The following is a 17,500-nucleotide window of genomic DNA, read 5'->3' as shown; positions in this document are numbered from 1 at the left end:
GAACGAGAGAGAGACAGGAAGAGGTGGAGAACGAGAGAGAGACAGGAAGAGGTGGAGAACAAGAGAGACATGGAATGAGAGAGAGATAAAGAACGAGAGAGAGACAGGAAGAGGTGGAGAACGAGAGAGAGACAGAAAGAGGTGGAGAACGAGAGAGAGACAGAAAGAGGTGGAGAACGAGAGAGAGACAGGAAGAGATGGAGAACGAGAGAGAGACAGAAAGAGGTGGAGAACGAGAGAGAGACAGAAAGAGGTGGAGAACGAGAGAGAGACAGGAAGAGATGGAGAACGAGAGAGAGACAGAAAGAGGTGGAGAACGAGAGAGAGACAGAAAGAGGTGGAGAACGAGAGAGAGACAGGAAGAGGTGGAGAACGAGAGAGACAGGGAATGAGAGAGAGATAAAGAACGAGAGAGAGACAGGAAGAGGTGGAGAACGAGAGAGACAGGGAATGAGAGAGAGATGGAGAATGAGAGAGAGACAGGAAGAGGTGGAGAACGAGAGAGAGACAGGAAGAGATGGAGAACGAGAGAGAGACAGGAAGAGGTGAAGAACGAGAGAGAGACAGAAAGAGGTGGAGAACGAGAGAGAGACAGAAAGAGGTGGAGAACGAGAGAGAGACAGTAAGAGGTGGAGAACGAGAGAGAGACAGAAAGAGGTGGAGAACGAGAGAGAGACAGAAAGAGGTGGAGAACGAGAGAGAGACAGGAAGAGGTGGAGAACGAGAGAGAGACAGGAAGAGGTGGAGAACGAGAGACAGACAGGAAGAGGTGGAGAACGAGAGACAGACAGAAAGAGGTGGAGAACGAGAGAGAGACAGAAAGAGGTGGAGAACGAGAGAGAGACAGGAAGAGATGGAGAACGAGAGAGAGACAGTAAGAGGTGGAGAACGAGAGAGAGACAGAAAGAGGTGGAGAACGAGAGAGAGACAGGAAGAGGTGGAGAACGAGAGAGAGACAGGAAGAGGTGGAGAATGAGAGAGACAGGAAGAGGTGGAGAACGAGAGAGAGACAGGAAGAGGTGGAGAATGAGAGAGACAGGGAATGAGAGAGAGATAAAGAACGAGAGAGAGACAGGAAGAGGTGGAGAACGAGAGAGAGACAGGAAGAGGTGGAGAACGAGAGAGAGACAGGAAGAGGTGGAGAACGAGAGAGAGACAGGAAGAGGTGGAGAACGAGAGAGAGACAGTAAGAGGTGGAGAACGAGAGAGAGACAGGAAGAGGTGGAGAACGAGAGACAGACAGGAAGAGGTGGAGAACGAGAGACAGACAGGAAGAGGTGGAGTACGAGAGAGAGACAGTAAGAGGTGGAGAACGAGAGAGAGACAGTAAGAGGTGGAGAACGAGAGAGAGACAGGAAGAGGTGGAGAACGAGAGAGAGACAGGAAGAGGTGGAGAACGAGAGAGAGACAGGAAGAGGTGGAGAACGAGAGAGAGACAGGAAGAGGTGGAGAACGAGAGAGACAGGGAATGAGAGAGAGATAAAGAACGAGAGAGAGACAGGAAGAGGTGGAGAACGATAGAGACAGGGAATGAGAGAGAGATGGAGAACGAGAGAGAGACAGGAAGAGGTGGAGAACGAGAGAGAGACAGGAAGAGGTGGAGAACGAGAGAGACAGGGAATGAGAGAGAGATGGAGAATGAGAGAGAGACAGGAAGAGGTGGAGAACGAGAGAGAGACAGGAAGAGGTGGAGAACGAGAGAGAGACAGGAAGAGATGGAGAACGAGAGAGAGACAGGAAGAGGTGGAGAACGAGAGACAGACAGGAAGAGGTGGAGAACGAGAGAGAGACAGTAAGAGGTGGAGAACGAGAGAGAGACAGGAAGAGGTGGAGAACGAGAGACAGACAGGAAGAGGTGGAGAACGAGAGACAGACAGGAAGAGGTGGAGAACAAGAGACAGACAGGAAGAGGTGGAGAACGAGAGACAGACAGGAAGAGGTGGAGAACGAGAGACAGACAGGAAGAGGTGGAGAACAAGAGAGAGACAGGAAGAGGTGGAGAACGAGAGAGAGACAGGAAGAGGTGGAGAATGAGAGAGACAGGGAATGAGAGAGAGATAAAGAACGAGAGAGAGACAGGAAGAGGTGGAGAACGAGAGAGAGACAGGAAGAGGTGGAGAACGAGAGAGAGACAGGAAGAGGTGGAGAACGAGAGAGAGACAGGAAGAGGTGGAGAACGAGAGAGAGACAGTAAGAGGTGGAGAACGAGAGAGAGACAGGAAGAGGTGGAGAACGAGAGACAGACAGGAAGAGGTGGAGAACGAGAGACAGACAGGAAGAGGTGGAGTACGAGAGAGAGACAGTAAGAGGTGGAGAACGAGAGAGAGACAGTAAGAGGTGGAGAACGAGAGAGAGACAGGAAGAGGTGGAGAACGAGAGAGAGACAGGAAGAGGTGGAGAACGAGAGAGAGACAGGAAGAGGTGGAGAACGAGAGAGACAGGGAATGAGAGAGAGATAAAGAACGAGAGAGAGACAGGAAGAGGTGGAGAACGATAGAGACAGGGAATGAGAGAGAGATGGAGAACGAGAGAGAGACAGGAAGAGGTGGAGAACGAGAGAGAGACAGGAAGAGGTGGAGAACGAGAGAGACAGGGAATGAGAGAGAGATGGAGAATGAGAGAGAGACAGGAAGAGGTGGAGAACGAGAGAGAGACAGGAAGAGGTGGAGAACGAGAGAGAGACAGGAAGAGATGGAGAACGAGAGAGAGACAGGAAGAGGTGGAGAACGAGAGACAGACAGGAAGAGGTGGAGAACGAGAGAGAGACAGTAAGAGGTGGAGAACGAGAGAGAGACAGAAAGAGGTGGAGAACGAGAGAGAGACAGGAAGAGGTGGAGAACGAGAGACAGACAGGAAGAGGTGGAGAACGAGAGACAGACAGGAAGAGGTGGAGAACGAGAGACAGACAGGAAGAGGTGGAGAACGAGAGACAGACAGGAAGAGGTGGAGAACGAGAGACAGACAGGAAGAGGTGGAGAACAAGAGACAGACAGGAAGAGGTGGAGAACGAGAGACAGACAGGAAGAGGTGGAGAACGAGAGACAGACAGGAAGAGGTGGAGAACAAGAGAGAGACAGGAAGAGGTGGAGAACGAGAGAGAGACAGGAAGAGATGGAGAACGAGAGACAGACAGGAAGAGGTGGAGAACGAGAGAGAGACAGGAAGAGGTGGAGAACGAGAGAGTGACAGGAAGAGATGGAGAACGAGAGAGAGACAGGAAGAGATGGAGAACGAGAGAGAGACTGGAAGAGGTGGAGAATGAGAGAGACAGGGAATGAAAGAGAGATGGAGAACGAGAGAGAGACAGGAAGAGGTGGAGAACGAGAGAGAGACAGGAAGAGATGGAGAACGAGAGAGAGACAGGAAGAGGTGGAGAACGAGAGACAGACAGGAAGAGGTGGAGAACGAGAGAGAGACAGAAAGAGGTGGAGAACGAGAGACAGACAGGAAGAGGTGGAGAACAAGAGAGAGACAGGAAGAGATGGAGAACGAGAGACAGACAGGAAGAGGTGGAGAACGAGAGAGAGACAGGAAGAGATGGAGAACGAGAGACAGACAGGAAGAGGTGGAGAACGAGAGACAGACAGAAAGAGGTGGAGAACGAGAGAGAGACAGAAAGAGGTGGAGAACGAGAGAGAGACAGGAAGAGATGGAGAACGAGAGAGAGACAGAAAGAGGTGGAGAACGAGAGAGAGACAGAAAGAGGTGGAGAACGAGAGAGAGACAGGAAGAGGTGGAGAACGAGAGAGAGACAGGAAGAGGTGGAGAATGAGAGAGACAGGGAATGAGAGAGAGATAAAGAACGAGAGAGAGACAGGAAGAGGTGGAGAACGAGAGAGAGACAGGAAGAGGTGAAGAACGAGAGAGAGACAGGAAGAGGTGGAGAACGAGAGAGAGACAGGAAGAGGTGGAGAACGAGAGAGAGACAGTAAGAGGTGGAGAACGAGAGAGAGACAGGAAGAGGTGGAGAACGAGAGACAGTCAGGAAGAGGTGGAGAACGAGAGACAGACAGGAAGAGGTGGAGAACGAGAGAGAGACAGTAAGAGGTGGAGAACGAGAGAGAGACAGTAAGAGGTGGAGAACGAGAGAGAGACAGGAAGAGGTGGAGAACGAGAGAGAGACAGGAAGAGGTGGAGAACGAGAGAGACAGGGAATGAGAGAGAGATAAAGAACGAGAGAGAGACAGGAAGAGGTGGAGAACGATAGAGACAGGGAATGAGAGAGAGATGGAGAACGAGAGAGAGACAGGAAGAGGTGGAGAACGAGAGAGAGACAGGAAGAGGTGGAGAACAAGAGAGACATGGAATGAGAGAGAGATAAAGAACGAGAGAGAGACAGGAAGAGGTGGAGAACGAGAGAGAGACAGAAAGAGGTGGAGAACGAGAGAGAGACAGAAAGAGGTGGAGAACGAGAGAGAGACAGGAAGAGATGGAGAACGAGAGAGAGACAGAAAGAGGTGGAGAACGAGAGAGAGACAGAAAGAGGTGGAGAACGAGAGAGAGACAGGAAGAGATGGAGAACGAGAGAGAGACAGAAAGAGGTGGAGAACGAGAGAGAGACAGAAAGAGGTGGAGAACGAGAGAGAGACAGGAAGAGGTGGAGAACGAGAGAGACAGGAAGAGGTGGAGAACGAGAGAGACAGGGAATGAGAGAGAGATGGAGAATGAGAGAGAGACAGGAAGAGGTGGAGAACGAGAGAGAGACAGGAAGAGGTGGAGAACGAGAGAGAGACAGGAAGAGGTGGAGAACGAGAGAGAGACAGAAAGAGGTGGAGAACGAGAGAGAGACAGGAAGAGGTGGAGAACGAGAGAGACAGGGAATGAGAGAGAGATAAAGAACGAGAGAGAGACAGGAAGAGGTGGAGAACGAGAGAGACAGGGAATGAGAGAGAGATGGAGAATGAGAGAGAGACAGGAAGAGGTGGAGAACGAGAGAGAGACAGGAAGAGGTGGAGAACGAGAGAGAGACAGGAAGAGATGGAGAACGAGAGAGAGACAGGAAGAGGTGGAGAACGAGAGAGAGACAGAAAGAGGTGGAGAACGAGAGAGAGACAGGAAGAGGTGGAGAACGAGAGAGACTGGGAATGAGAGAGATGGAGAACGAGAGAGAGACAGGAAGAGGTGGAGAACGAGAGAGAGAGGAAGAGGTGGAGAACGAGAGAGACTGGGAATGAGAGAGAGATGGAGAACGAGAGAGAGACAGGAAGAGGTGGAGAACGAGAGAGACAGGAAGAGGTGGAGAACGAGAGAGAGGATGATGTTAATGAGCCAATGACAGCGGCTCGTCTCCTCAGGGCGTCTCAGAGTTCATCTCATTCATAAACTCTCATTACAGTCGGATATGTGTGTGTTTAAGACTCTCTGTGTGTGTGTGTGTGTGTGTGTGTGTGTGTGTGTGTGTGTGTGTGTGTGTGTGTGTGTGTGTGTCACTGAACTGCAGGCACTTCACAGTCTGGAATGAACCGTTTGATTGTTCTCTGCATTTGTATCTGCCTGCTTATGGAATAATTATGATTTTTTTATGATTTGAAGTCTCTTCTGCTGACCAAGGCTGCATATATTTGATAAAAAAAATAATAATTTGATAAATTATTACAATTTAAAATAGCTATATTCTTTATCTATGCATTTACTGCAAAATAATTGCGTGCCTTATAACATTGATCAGCCAATCAGAGTCCAGCACTCAACAGCCTGTGTGTGAAGCTGAAGGTCAGCTGTGTGTGTGTTTCAGGGTATATTTGGGCGTCGCCGTGAGGAGGTGGGCGTGACCGCTAACGGTGGCCCCGCCTCCTCAGCGCCCGCTCTGCCCCTCCAGTACAGCGACATGAAGGCGGCGCTGGAGAAGGAGCGGTCGCGCTGCTCAGAGCTGGAGGAGGCGCTGCAGAAGATGAGGATCGAGCTGCGCTGCTTACGGGACGAGGGTGAGACATCACATCACATCATCACATCACATCATCACATCACATCACATCATCACATCACATCATCACATCATCACATCACATCATCACATTATCACATCATCACATCATCTCATCACATCATCACATCATCACATCATCTCATCACATCATCACATCATCACATCATCACATCACATCATCACATCATCACATCACATCATCACATCACATCATCACATCATATCATCACATCATCACATCACATCATCACATCACATCACATCATCACTCTGCCCAACAGAGCGGGGTCAGCCCATGCTGAGGGTCACAGAGCGGGGTCAGCGCATGCTGAGGGTCACAGAGCGGGGTCAGCGCATGCTGAGGGTCACAGAGCGGGGTCAGCGCATGCTGAGGGTCACAGAGCGGGGTCAGCCCATGCTGAGGGTCACAGAGCGGGGTCAGCGCATGCTGAGGGTCACAGAGCGGGGTCAGCACATGCTGAGGGTCACAGAAGTGGGGTCAGCGCATGCTGAGGGTCACAGAGCGGGGTCAGCGCATGCTGAGGGTCACAGAGCGGGGTCAGCGCATGCTGAGGGTCACAGAGCGGGGTCAGCACATGCTGAGGGTCACAGAGCGGGGTCAGCGCATGCTGAGGGTCACAGAGCGGGGTCAGCGCATGCTGAGGGTCACAGAGCGGGGTCAGCCCATGCTGAGGGTCACAGAGCGGGGTCAGCGCATGCTGAGGGTCACAGAGCGGGGTCAGCGCATGCTGAGGGTCACAGAGCGGGGTCAGCGCATGCTGAGGGTCACAGAGCGGGGTCAAGAACAGTGTGTAGAGCTTCATGGAATGGGTTTCCATGGCCGAGCAGCTCATCCAAGCCTTACATCACCAAAGCGTGGGATGCAGTGGGGTAAAGCGCGCCACCACAGGACTCTAGAGCAGGGCTGTGCGATATTGAAGAAAAATGCGATATTCAATATGCAATACAATATTGCTTCAAGTGTGTAAAATCTTGATAAAAATTTAAAAAAATATTTAAAAACTGTGAATGATACCATTAATGTGTTTGACATTCTGTCTGGGAAAAGAAAGCATTGCTACAACTTCTGAAAGTGACCAGCAGTGTTTTAGCAAAAATTAAAGTCACAAATCTGACAATATAATTTTAACATCAGTGTAAACAAACAAAACATGTAATGCAGATATTTAAAGGGGTGGTAAACCACGATTTCACTATTCTAACTTTAGCTAGTGTGTAATGTTGCTGCTTGAGCATAAACAACATCTGCAAAGTTACAACGTTCAAAGTTTAAAGCAAAGGGAGATATTTGCTTTTAAAGAAATCAGTTTCTAAGAACTACAGCAAACGGCCAGTAGGCGACTACAGACATTCCTCCAGGGTTGGTGACATCAACAGGCTCAATATTTACATAAACCCCTCCTCCGAGAATATTAAATAAGGGGGGGTGAGGCCATTTTGTATCGCGGCACTGTTGTGGTATAGTAGGCTGGAGTGTTGTTGCCGCGATGCAGAGGAAACGCTGTTATTTTCATCCGGATTGCAGGTCTGGGGTACTTGCTCTGTTCAGCCTTCCTTGGGACGGGGGTGCGTTGCGGAGCGTTTAACATACAGCATGTTATATGCACGTGTGTGTTTGAGTCAGCGGGGAATCAGGCGCGCGCAGGGCTCCTGCAGCACATCTAACAGAGGAGAACATCCACCGTCTTCGCGATTTCAATGCCGGATTTGCACAACGTTAGCTGCGTGAAAAAAAACACTGCCGGTGCGTGGATGCACGACGTGCGCGCTGCACATTTCACAGAGGACAACACAAACTTCCACAAACTTCGCGAGTTCAATGCAGGATATGCACAACGGCTTGTCCTGAAAGCTGGATTTACAAACAGAAGCTGTTCACGGGCCACAACCTGTAAGTCTGATTTATTTTTCATCGATGTGTTTTCCTGTAATAGGTTGTAGCAAGGAAGTAAACAGATGACAACACTGTTCTGCAAACCAGTCTGTTAAATGCTCATTCATACTTAACGTTATCCGACGAACACCTAACGTTACAAACACTAATGTTAAAATCTCAACAGCGAACCTGGCATTAGTGTAAATGATTCTTTGATTAGAGCTTTTATGTATTGTTTATCTACAGGCATGCTAAACATGCTTCTGTGTGTGATTTGGCTAACTTACTAGTTTAAGCCAGTGCTTAGTGTTTGTTTTGGGTTAGTTCTTGCGACAGATATTTGGCTATAATCGTTCTAAAAATACAAAAGTTAAAGTGCCATTCAGTAGCGATAATTATAGATCCGCAGTCTTTACTCTTGAGGACTGAACAGGTTCTGCTCCATCATCTTCACTCAAATGTTCTGGGTCTGATTCGGGCTCATATGGTTTTATTGACGCCGACCAAAGCACAGCCTCCGGTAAGGGGCGTGACGTTTCCGACAACCGTGCACTGCGGTTAGCGAATCACAACACACTGGGCCAGCTAACCAATCAGAGCCCACTGCGTATTTTTGAGGGACTGGCTTCATACAACCCGGAAACCATCAGACCGTTTTACAAGGAGGGACAGAGCAGTGTAGAATAAAGGTCAAATATATGAAAAATAAGGCAATTTTTTTTAAAACGAAGCATGAACACATGTTACAGTGCACCCCACAAACACAGTCAAGCCTTCAAAAGATTGTGTTTTACCACCCCTTTAAATACCAAAAACTCTTGACTTGGTAATATATAGATATATGAACCTAAAACTTAAACATCAAGAACATCCAGGTACACAAACACACCTGAACTAGGGCTGGACCATTATTTTTGTTATTTTAATTTATCTTTGTTATTAAAAATAAGAACTAAAAACAGCAGTCATTGTTTGACAGACAGCGGCTGGTTTATAGTATTAGCAGGCTGTCACTTTAAGACCTAATGCTTAATAACAGAACTGAAGGGATCACACACTTTCAGAGAGGCGGCTTTAGCGCATGTTTCGGTGTGTGTGTGTGTCAGACAGCGCGAGACGGCAAGGAGTTGTTTTTCGCAAGTTATTGCATTTAATAACTATTTTTAACGTCAAGCTAGTCACATAAGTAACAGTCGTGTGCTCAGTCTATTCTCTGCTGTATGCGTCAACCTAAAACGTACACTTTTCACAACGTTGAAATAGCCTATTAAAATCATTCACATATTGCGTGCTGTTGCGATATGAACATTTGCGATATTTCGATAATTTCGATATATTGCACAGCCCTACTCTAGAGCAGTGGAGACGTGTTCTCTGAGTGACCAATCACGCTTCTCTGTCTGACAATCCCATGGACGAGTCTGGCGGTTGCCAGGGGAACGGGACTCGCCTGACTGCAAGTGTAAAGTTTGGTGGAGGGGGGGTTTTAGGGTGGAGTTGTTTTTCAGCGGTTAGTTCCAGTGAAAGGAACTCTTAATGCAAGGCATTTTCGTCGCTCCACAAAGACATGGATGAGCGAGTTTGGTGTGGAGGAACTGGAGTCCTGACCTCAACCCCATAGAACAGCTTTGGGATGAATTAGACAGGGTTCCCACACTTCTTGAAAGTTCTTGAATTACAGACTCATGATTCAAGGCCTGGAAAGTACTTGAAAACAAACACAGATCCTTAAAAAGTGCTTGAATTAAGCATGAACTGCATTTTGTTAGAGTAGGGTGTGCTATTACAAAAATGGAAGATATTTCATTATATTTCTGCTGTTCTATAAGCGCCTCTACTGTCTAAAGCTCTATTCAGATGGTCATTGTTTCTCGTGGGGTCGTGAGGTATTTTCATCATTTACTGGGGCTAGTCTGTGATTTTATTGCCGCCTGAATCCAGAATGTCAGTGTTTTTCTCCCACCACCCGCGTAAAAATCCCCGGCCGAATGACCTCCAGTTTATAGACAAACAGCAGCAGAACCTGTGGTGATTTAACTGCGTCTGAATCCACATCTCTGAGCTTTCAAGATGAGATGCCTTCAGAATTCACTGTTTATATCCTTTTTGACCCCTGTAGGCCACCGTACGGCTGCGCTTTGCTGTAATTTGGATGCATTTTCATTACTGAAATGCTGGCGAGTGTTTACAAGAGCAATATTTCATCACCGCTCAAAAAATAAAAAGAAGAAAAGCATGTAAACATTTGAAATGAGCCGTTATTGCGGCAGCGATTATATCTGTTAAATATAATATATGTGCAGCTCTTAAAAGCCTTCAAATTGATTTTTAAACAGATACAGGTGATTTAATAAATAATTTTGCATATTTTTAATGCCTAACAATTAACATTTTTTTTCATTTAATTTGAAAATTCATGTATACAATATTATTTCTATATTTGATGTTTTAATCAAGTAATGATTTATAAAAGAGAGAAAACTAAAACTAGTGTGAAAAATGTTGAAAGCAGGAATAAGAGCTGCAAACGGCATCTCTCGCTCATCTACACCAGCCTCTTTCCTCACTGGATTTTGTAAAATTGGACATTTTTCTTCATTGTAAATTGTATTTTAGTTCAGTTTATGCCTCAGCGTTACTGCAGTGATGACACACACAGGTACAGGTGTTTGATATATTAGCAGTAACACACACACCTTTATCGTATTTATTGTGCTTGATTTAAAATAAAAGCTGCTTTAAAAAGTCCTTGAATCTGGTGTTGATGAAGGAGTGGGAACCGTGTGTGTGTGTGTGTGTGTGTGTGTGTGTGTGTGAAGGAGTGGGAACCCTGTTAGAGCGAGACTGAGAGCCAGGGCTTCTCGTCAGGGCTTAAAAACGGGAAAAAATATCAATGGTTCACTCCGAGCAGAATCGATATTATAACGTTTCCGTTTTTGCGTTCCTCAATAAACATTACTGTTCCGAAAACGGTTTGATTTGAAAAAATACCGGTTAATAACGTTATTTTAATTTAGCCTATACTTTAAACAAATATGTATAAATAGACTTATTTTTCACTCAATAATAATATAACGCATGGTAATTAAACTTGAATATTTATTTAATAACATTTTTAAAAGCACAACAGAAATACATGCATTAATAACAGCATAAACAGCTGGAATTATTTTCAGAAGAGTGAGAACATTCTTTGCACACAACTTTTTTTCAACACGACTTGTTTTAAAAATTGCATGAATAAATAAACTGGATAACCATTGCTCTTTTAATGCTGCTAATTTCAAAGCAAACACTGCACAACACGTCTGCATCCCATAATCAAACTCAGTCAGCTAATAAAGCTTGATCATTTAATGCAATATAACACCATTTAATACGCAGCATCAGCGTCTATATAGAAAACATTGAGCTGTATTGGCCATCTGAAAGACTATAGGAATGTTTGATAGATGCTATAGCCTACTTGGACAGGCTTAAACTGAATCCACAAACTAAATCAGCCTAAATCAGCCTAAATCAGCCTAAATCAGACTATTTGAGCTTAAAGTCCGTTCTGCTTATTTAAACGTATGTAAATAATGTCCTCCAATACCTGCGCTTTCATTGATGAGCTCAGCGGGGAGAGAAATGTGCTTGAGGCGTGTAAATGCGCTCAAACTGACTCACGCTGGATCCGTCACACACTGCACTTCTCTATTCATGATTGGCCACTGCCGAATTAAAATATTAAAGAGAGCGATAAAATAACCTTATTAACCGCTTAATGCTCATTTCAAATTAACGTTTCTGTTCAGAACGATTCAAATTGATCTTGATTTCGTTTTCGTTTTTTGTTCCTCTTAAAATTCTGTTCGTTTGCGGTTTTCGTTTTCGTTCCTTGAACCGGTTCAGAGCCCTGCTTCTCGTCCAACATCTCAAATACGCTTGTAGAAGATTCCCCATAAACACACTCCTACAGCCGGAGGAAAGAAGAGCTGAGCTGTGAGAGCGGTGAAGGGTGGCCGACTCTTCAGTGTGTTTCCTTGTGGAGATGTAACTGTGGTTTGATGTTGAGGATGTTGTGTGTGTCTCTCAGCAGCTCATTTTAAAGCGCAGGAGCACGTGGCTCCGCCCACTCCGGCGTCGGCCCGTCAGCAGATCCTCATGTCGGCCATCGTGAAGTCTCCGGAGCGGCAGCCCAATCCCAGCAGCCTCCTCAACCCCTCCAGCTCCGCCCGCCGCAAGGAGAGCTCCACGCCGGAGGGTCAGTGTGTGTGTGTGTGTGTGTGTGTGTGTGATGGGTAGGTGCAGGGGCAGGGGCAGTGTGTGTGTGTGTGTGTGTGTGAGGGTTAGGTTTAGGGGCAGTGTGTGTGTGTGTGTGTGTGTGTGTGTGTGTGTGTGTGTGTGTGATGGGTAGGTGCAGGGGCAGGGGCAGTGTGTGTGTGTGTGTGTGTGTGTGTGATGGGTAGGTGCAGGGGCAGGGGCAGTGTGTGTGTGTGTGAGGGTTAGGTTTAGGGGCAGTGTGTGTGTGTGTGTGTGTGTGTGTGTGTGTGTGTGTGTGTGTGTGTGTGTGTGTGTGATGGGTAGGTTTAGGGGCAGTGTAAGGGGATAGAAAATACGTTTTTTACGGTATAAAAACCATTACGCCTATGGAATGTTCTCACATTTCACAAAAACAAACGTGTGTGTGTGTGTGTGTGTGTGTGTGTGTGTGTGTGTGTGTGTGTGTGTGTGTGTCTGTGTCTGTGTGTGTGTGTCTGTGTGTGTGTCTGTGTGTGTGTGAGTGTGTGTGTCTGTCTGTGTGTGTGTGTGTGTGTGTGTCTGTGTGTGTGTGTGTGTGTGTGTGTGTGTGTGTGTGTGTGTGTGTGTGTGTGTGTGTGTGTGTGTGTGTGTGAGTGATCAGTAGTTCTCTCTGTCGCTGGTTCAGTCTCTTCATGTTTCTGTCCTGCGCTCTTTCTTTCTTTCTGCGTCCGGCTCCGTCCAATCTGCTCTTTCAGAGAAGAGGAGGGTGACGTTTGAAAGTAAGTCTCTCTCTCTCTCTCTCTCTCTCTCTCTCTCTCTCTCTCTCTCTCTCTCTCTCTCTCTCTCTCTCTCTCTCTCTCTCTCTCTCTCTCTCTCTCTCTCTCTCTCTCTCTCTCTCTCTCTCTCTCTCTCTCTCTCTCTCTCTCCATCTCCGCTTCTGTCGCTCATCATCATCAGCTCAGATGTGTGTAGTTCAGGGTCATGGGAAAACACACAACACACCCGAGGAACTGCATAGCAACACCTTGGCAACAACACTAGTTTTTTTAGTTTATTCTTAGCTAAAACACTTAGTTCTTTCAAAAATATATGTGCTCATTAATGTATATTGACTTCTTTCAAGTAATAAAGTATTCTGGTAAGTTTATAATATGCCATTGTAAACACATACGGGTGAGGGTTCGAATGCGGGTCGCCATGTTGCTCCTCCATCTTGAAAGTACATTAGCCAAAGAGGGACATTCCCGTAAACTCAAGCTTGGCCTTTGGCGTTTTAACACTCGATGGCTCCGTGTCCAATGTGGACGAGGTCGAGCTGGAAGCCATGTTAATCTTGGACTAAATCAGCCACCGTAGAGATAAAACCAAATCGGAGAGGAACAGAAACTAATATTCACTGGATGGTCATATACAAGTTCACCACTAGATGGAGGAAAATATCACACAGTGGAGCTTTAAGTTAGTTTTATCTGCAGTTTGAGATAAATGTTTGTTTATTAGTCATTAGTTTTGCTTTCAGCTGCGCTGTAGATCCTGTGTGTGTTTTATTTGCAACGTCAGACTAGGGGTGTGTGATATATATCGTCTAGGATAATATGGTTATTGTTGTTTTAGCGATATAACAATATCAGTACGTCCCTCACTTTACACAAACACACCTAGAGCGGCCGCATGGGATGTAGTCGAGTGCACTTGAGTATTTAGAGTGATTTACTCTATTATTGCATTTATAATGTCCTCAATATTCAAGATAAAGGGCAAAAATCAACCAATCAGAGCAGAGTAGACCATTCACAACAGACCGGCTCATCTGACCAATCAGAGCTGAGTCTATGGGATGATTTTAGACTCAAAATGATTAATAAATGCACACACACTTATCCATGTGTGTGTGTGTGTGTGTGTGTGTGTGTGTGTGTGTGTGTGTGTGTGTGTGTGTGTGTGTGTGTGTGTGTGTGTGTGTGTGTGTGTGTGTGTGTGTGTGTGTGTGTGTGCAGCGAGTGAGATGTGCATTTGTGGATCATGTGACGCACATTCATTCATTGACTCGTTTGTGAGTCGATCCTTTGATTCATTTAGATTTTGAGACTTTCATTTCGCTGGTTTGGCCTTGCACGATCCACACACACACACTCACACTCACACACACACACACACACACACACACACAGCTGTCTAAGGAAACGTGCTGCCACTAGATGGCAGTAAACACACACCGGCACGTGAGCGTTATTCTGCCTATAAGACGCTTCACAGTAGGCTAACGTTAAACAGGTATTAATAACGCATAGGCTACTCTAAGCAGATTAAATCAGGTTATGAACACAACATTGTTCATCACAACAATTTTCTCCCATTGAAAACCATTATAAAATGCTTAATATTCAATATAGCACATGTTCAATAAAGTATAGTCTACTTTTAATATTTTTTTGGCAGATACTGCCATCTAGTGGCAGCAGGTTTTCTTAGACAACTGTGTGTGTGTGTGTGTGTGTGTGTGTGTGTGTGTGTGTGTGTGTGTGTGTGTGTGTGTGTGTGTGTGTGTGTGTGTGTGTGTGTGTGTGTGTGTGTGTGTGTGTGTGTGTGTGTGTGTGTGTGTGTGTGTGTGTGTGTGTGTGAGTGTGTGAGTGTGTGAGTGTGTGAGAGTGTGAGAGTGTGTGAGTGTGTGAGTGTGTGAGTGTGTGAGTGTGTGAGTGTGTGTATCGTGCAAGGCCAAACCAGCGAAATGAAAGTCTCAAAATCCAAATGAATCAAAGGATCGACTCACAAACGAGTCAATGAATGAATGCGCGTCACATGATCCACAAATGCACATCTCACTCGCTGCACACACACACACACACACACACACACACACACACACACACACACACACACACACACTCACACACTCACACACACACACACACATTCTGACCTACATTAATACACAATGGAAGTTTTGATTTCACAACTGTGTCTCTATTTGTACAAATCGCTGCACATTCACGTTATTCTGTATTTTGCACACACAGGTTAAAAGGCATTTGTTTGTGGAGAGTGAAGCATGTCTGCAACATTTAGCAAGTTCATGGATAAGTGTGTGTGCATTTATTAATCATTTTGAGTCTAAAATCATCCCATAAGAGTCGACCAATCACAACAGACTGGGCCATCTGACTAATCAGAGGGGTTTAGAGAGACCGTCGAGTCCTTTGAGAATCATGAACTCTGATGTGTAATGTATATTATGAGATAATGTGGTGTTTTTGACCTTTGGTGCATGTAAAGCTGTTGTTGGAGACTCCGAAACGAAATGAGGAAACTTTAAAATAGCAGAGTAAGAGAGTCAAACGCTTCGTTCCGGAACGAATCATCTGTTTGAGTGAATCATTTGAACTCAATGACTCACTGAATCACAGTGACTCGTCTAAACGTTATAGATAAAATCTTTAAATATTGCTAACTTTTTTTGTAAATATCACACACCCTACGTCCATCACCTTTCTCATGTTTGATTTGTGCACTTCACACACACTTATTCTCTGTTCCTGTCTTTCATTATGTTCATTATGATTCCCTCTGAGCTTCTGTTCTTCCTGCATGCGACCGCCTTCTCTCTCGATGATGCTCCTCTTCACATGTTTTGCTCTGATCATTAGCTAACTAACTGTCGTTGTGTGTGTGTGTGTGTGTGTGTGTGTGTGTGTGTGTGTGTGTGTAGAGTACGGCCGGCGTGTGAAGGAACGAATGCACCACAACATCCCTCATCGCTTCACAGTGGGGCTGAACATGAGGGCGGCAAAATGTGCCGTGTGTCTGGATACAGTTCACTTCGGCCGACAAGCTGCTACATGCCTGGGTATAAACACACACACACACACACACTCACTCACTCACTCACTCACTCTCACACTCACTCACTCACTCACTCTCACACACACACACACTAACTCACTCACTCACTCTCACACTCACTCACTCACTCACTCTCACACACACACACTAACTCATTCATTCTCTCACACACACTCACTCACTCTCACACACACACACACTCACTCTCACACACACACACACTCACTCTCACACACACTCACTCAATCTCTCACACTCACTCACTCACTCTCTCTCACACACACTCACTCACTCACTCTCTCTCACACACACTCACTCACTCTCACACACACACACTCTCTCACACTCACTCACTCACTCACTCTCACACACACACACACACTCACACACACTCACTCACTCACTCACTCACTCACTCTCTCACACACACACACACACACACACACACACACACACACACACACACACACACTCACTCACTCACTCACTCACTCACTCACTCACTCACTCACTCTCTCACACTCACTCACTCTCACACACACACTCTCTCACACTCACTCACTCTCACACACACTCACTCACACACACACACACACACACACACACACGCACTCTCACACACACTCACTCACTCTCACACACACACACACTCACTCGTTCTCACACACACTCACTCACTCACTCTCACACACACTCACTCACTCTCACACACACACACTCACTCGTTCTGACACACACTCACTCACTCTCACACACACTCACTCACTCTCTCACACACACACACTCACTCGTTCTCACACACACTCACTCACTCTCACACACACACACTCAGAATACAGGTATGTAGCTTTAATGATTCTTGAGTAGCAGGAGACTGTTTGTCCATGACTCTTCTTGTCTTCTCTTCTCTCCTCTCTCCTCTTCTCCTCTCTCCTCTTCTCTCCTCTTCTCTCCTCTCTCCTCATCCTCCTCTCCTCTTCTCTCCTCTTCTCTCCATCAGAGTGTCGCACTCTCTGCCACCCCAAGTGTTCTCCGTGTCTGCCGGCCACCTGTGGTCTGCCAGTGGAGTTCTGCACTGTCTTCACTGAGGCTCTGTGTCGGGATAAGTCCAGTTCTCCAGCTCTGCAGGTCAAAGAGGCGTCGGGTCACGTGCGTCTGGAGGGCTGGATGAAGCAGCCCAGGTGAGCTCCAGAGAGGACGGCAGAACCCCAGACTCCAGGGACCCGTCTCTTTTAAACAATTATAATAAAAATGACAAAATTACTTATAGCTACACTATGTAACTTTTTTAGTCTATTCTTAGCTAAAAACATTTAGTTCTTTCAAAAATATATGTGCTCATTAATGTATATTTACTTCTTTCAAGTAATAAAGTATTCTGGTAAGTTTATAATATGCCGTTGTAAACACATACGGGTGAGGGTTCGACTGCGGGTCGCCATGTTGCTCCTCCATCTTGAAAGTACATTAGCCAAAGAGGGACATTCCCGTAAACTCAAGCTTGGCCTTTGGCGTTTTAACACTCGATGGCTCCGTGTCCAATGTGGACGAGGTCGAGCTGGAAGCCATGTTAATCTTGGACTAAATCAGCCACCGTAGAGTTAAAACCAAAT

General features: G+C 46.2%; 1 protein-coding gene across 1 annotated transcript in view; it reads left to right on the top strand.

Moving 5' to 3' along the window:
- The window catches only part of cita (citron rho-interacting serine/threonine kinase a), a gene marked incomplete at its 5' end in the record, with an annotated part of 157,909 nt that overhangs the window by 105,778 nt on the left and 34,631 nt on the right, over positions 1-17,500 (top strand). Inside the window, 5 exon segments of the mRNA XM_079814231.1 lie at positions 5,735-5,924; positions 11,902-12,069; positions 12,803-12,826; positions 15,754-15,891; positions 16,888-17,068. Of these exon segments, the coding sequence (XP_079670357.1) occupies positions 5,735-5,924; positions 11,902-12,069; positions 12,803-12,826; positions 15,754-15,891; positions 16,888-17,068 (701 nt within the window).

This window comes from Gobio gobio, assembly GCF_949357685.1.
Source record: "Gobio gobio genome assembly, chromosome: 4".
Classification (NCBI taxonomy): Eukaryota; Metazoa; Chordata; class Actinopteri; order Cypriniformes; family Gobionidae; genus Gobio; species Gobio gobio.
Note: the sequence above shows the minus strand (reverse complement) of the source record. Positions and strands in the feature narration are given on the sequence as shown.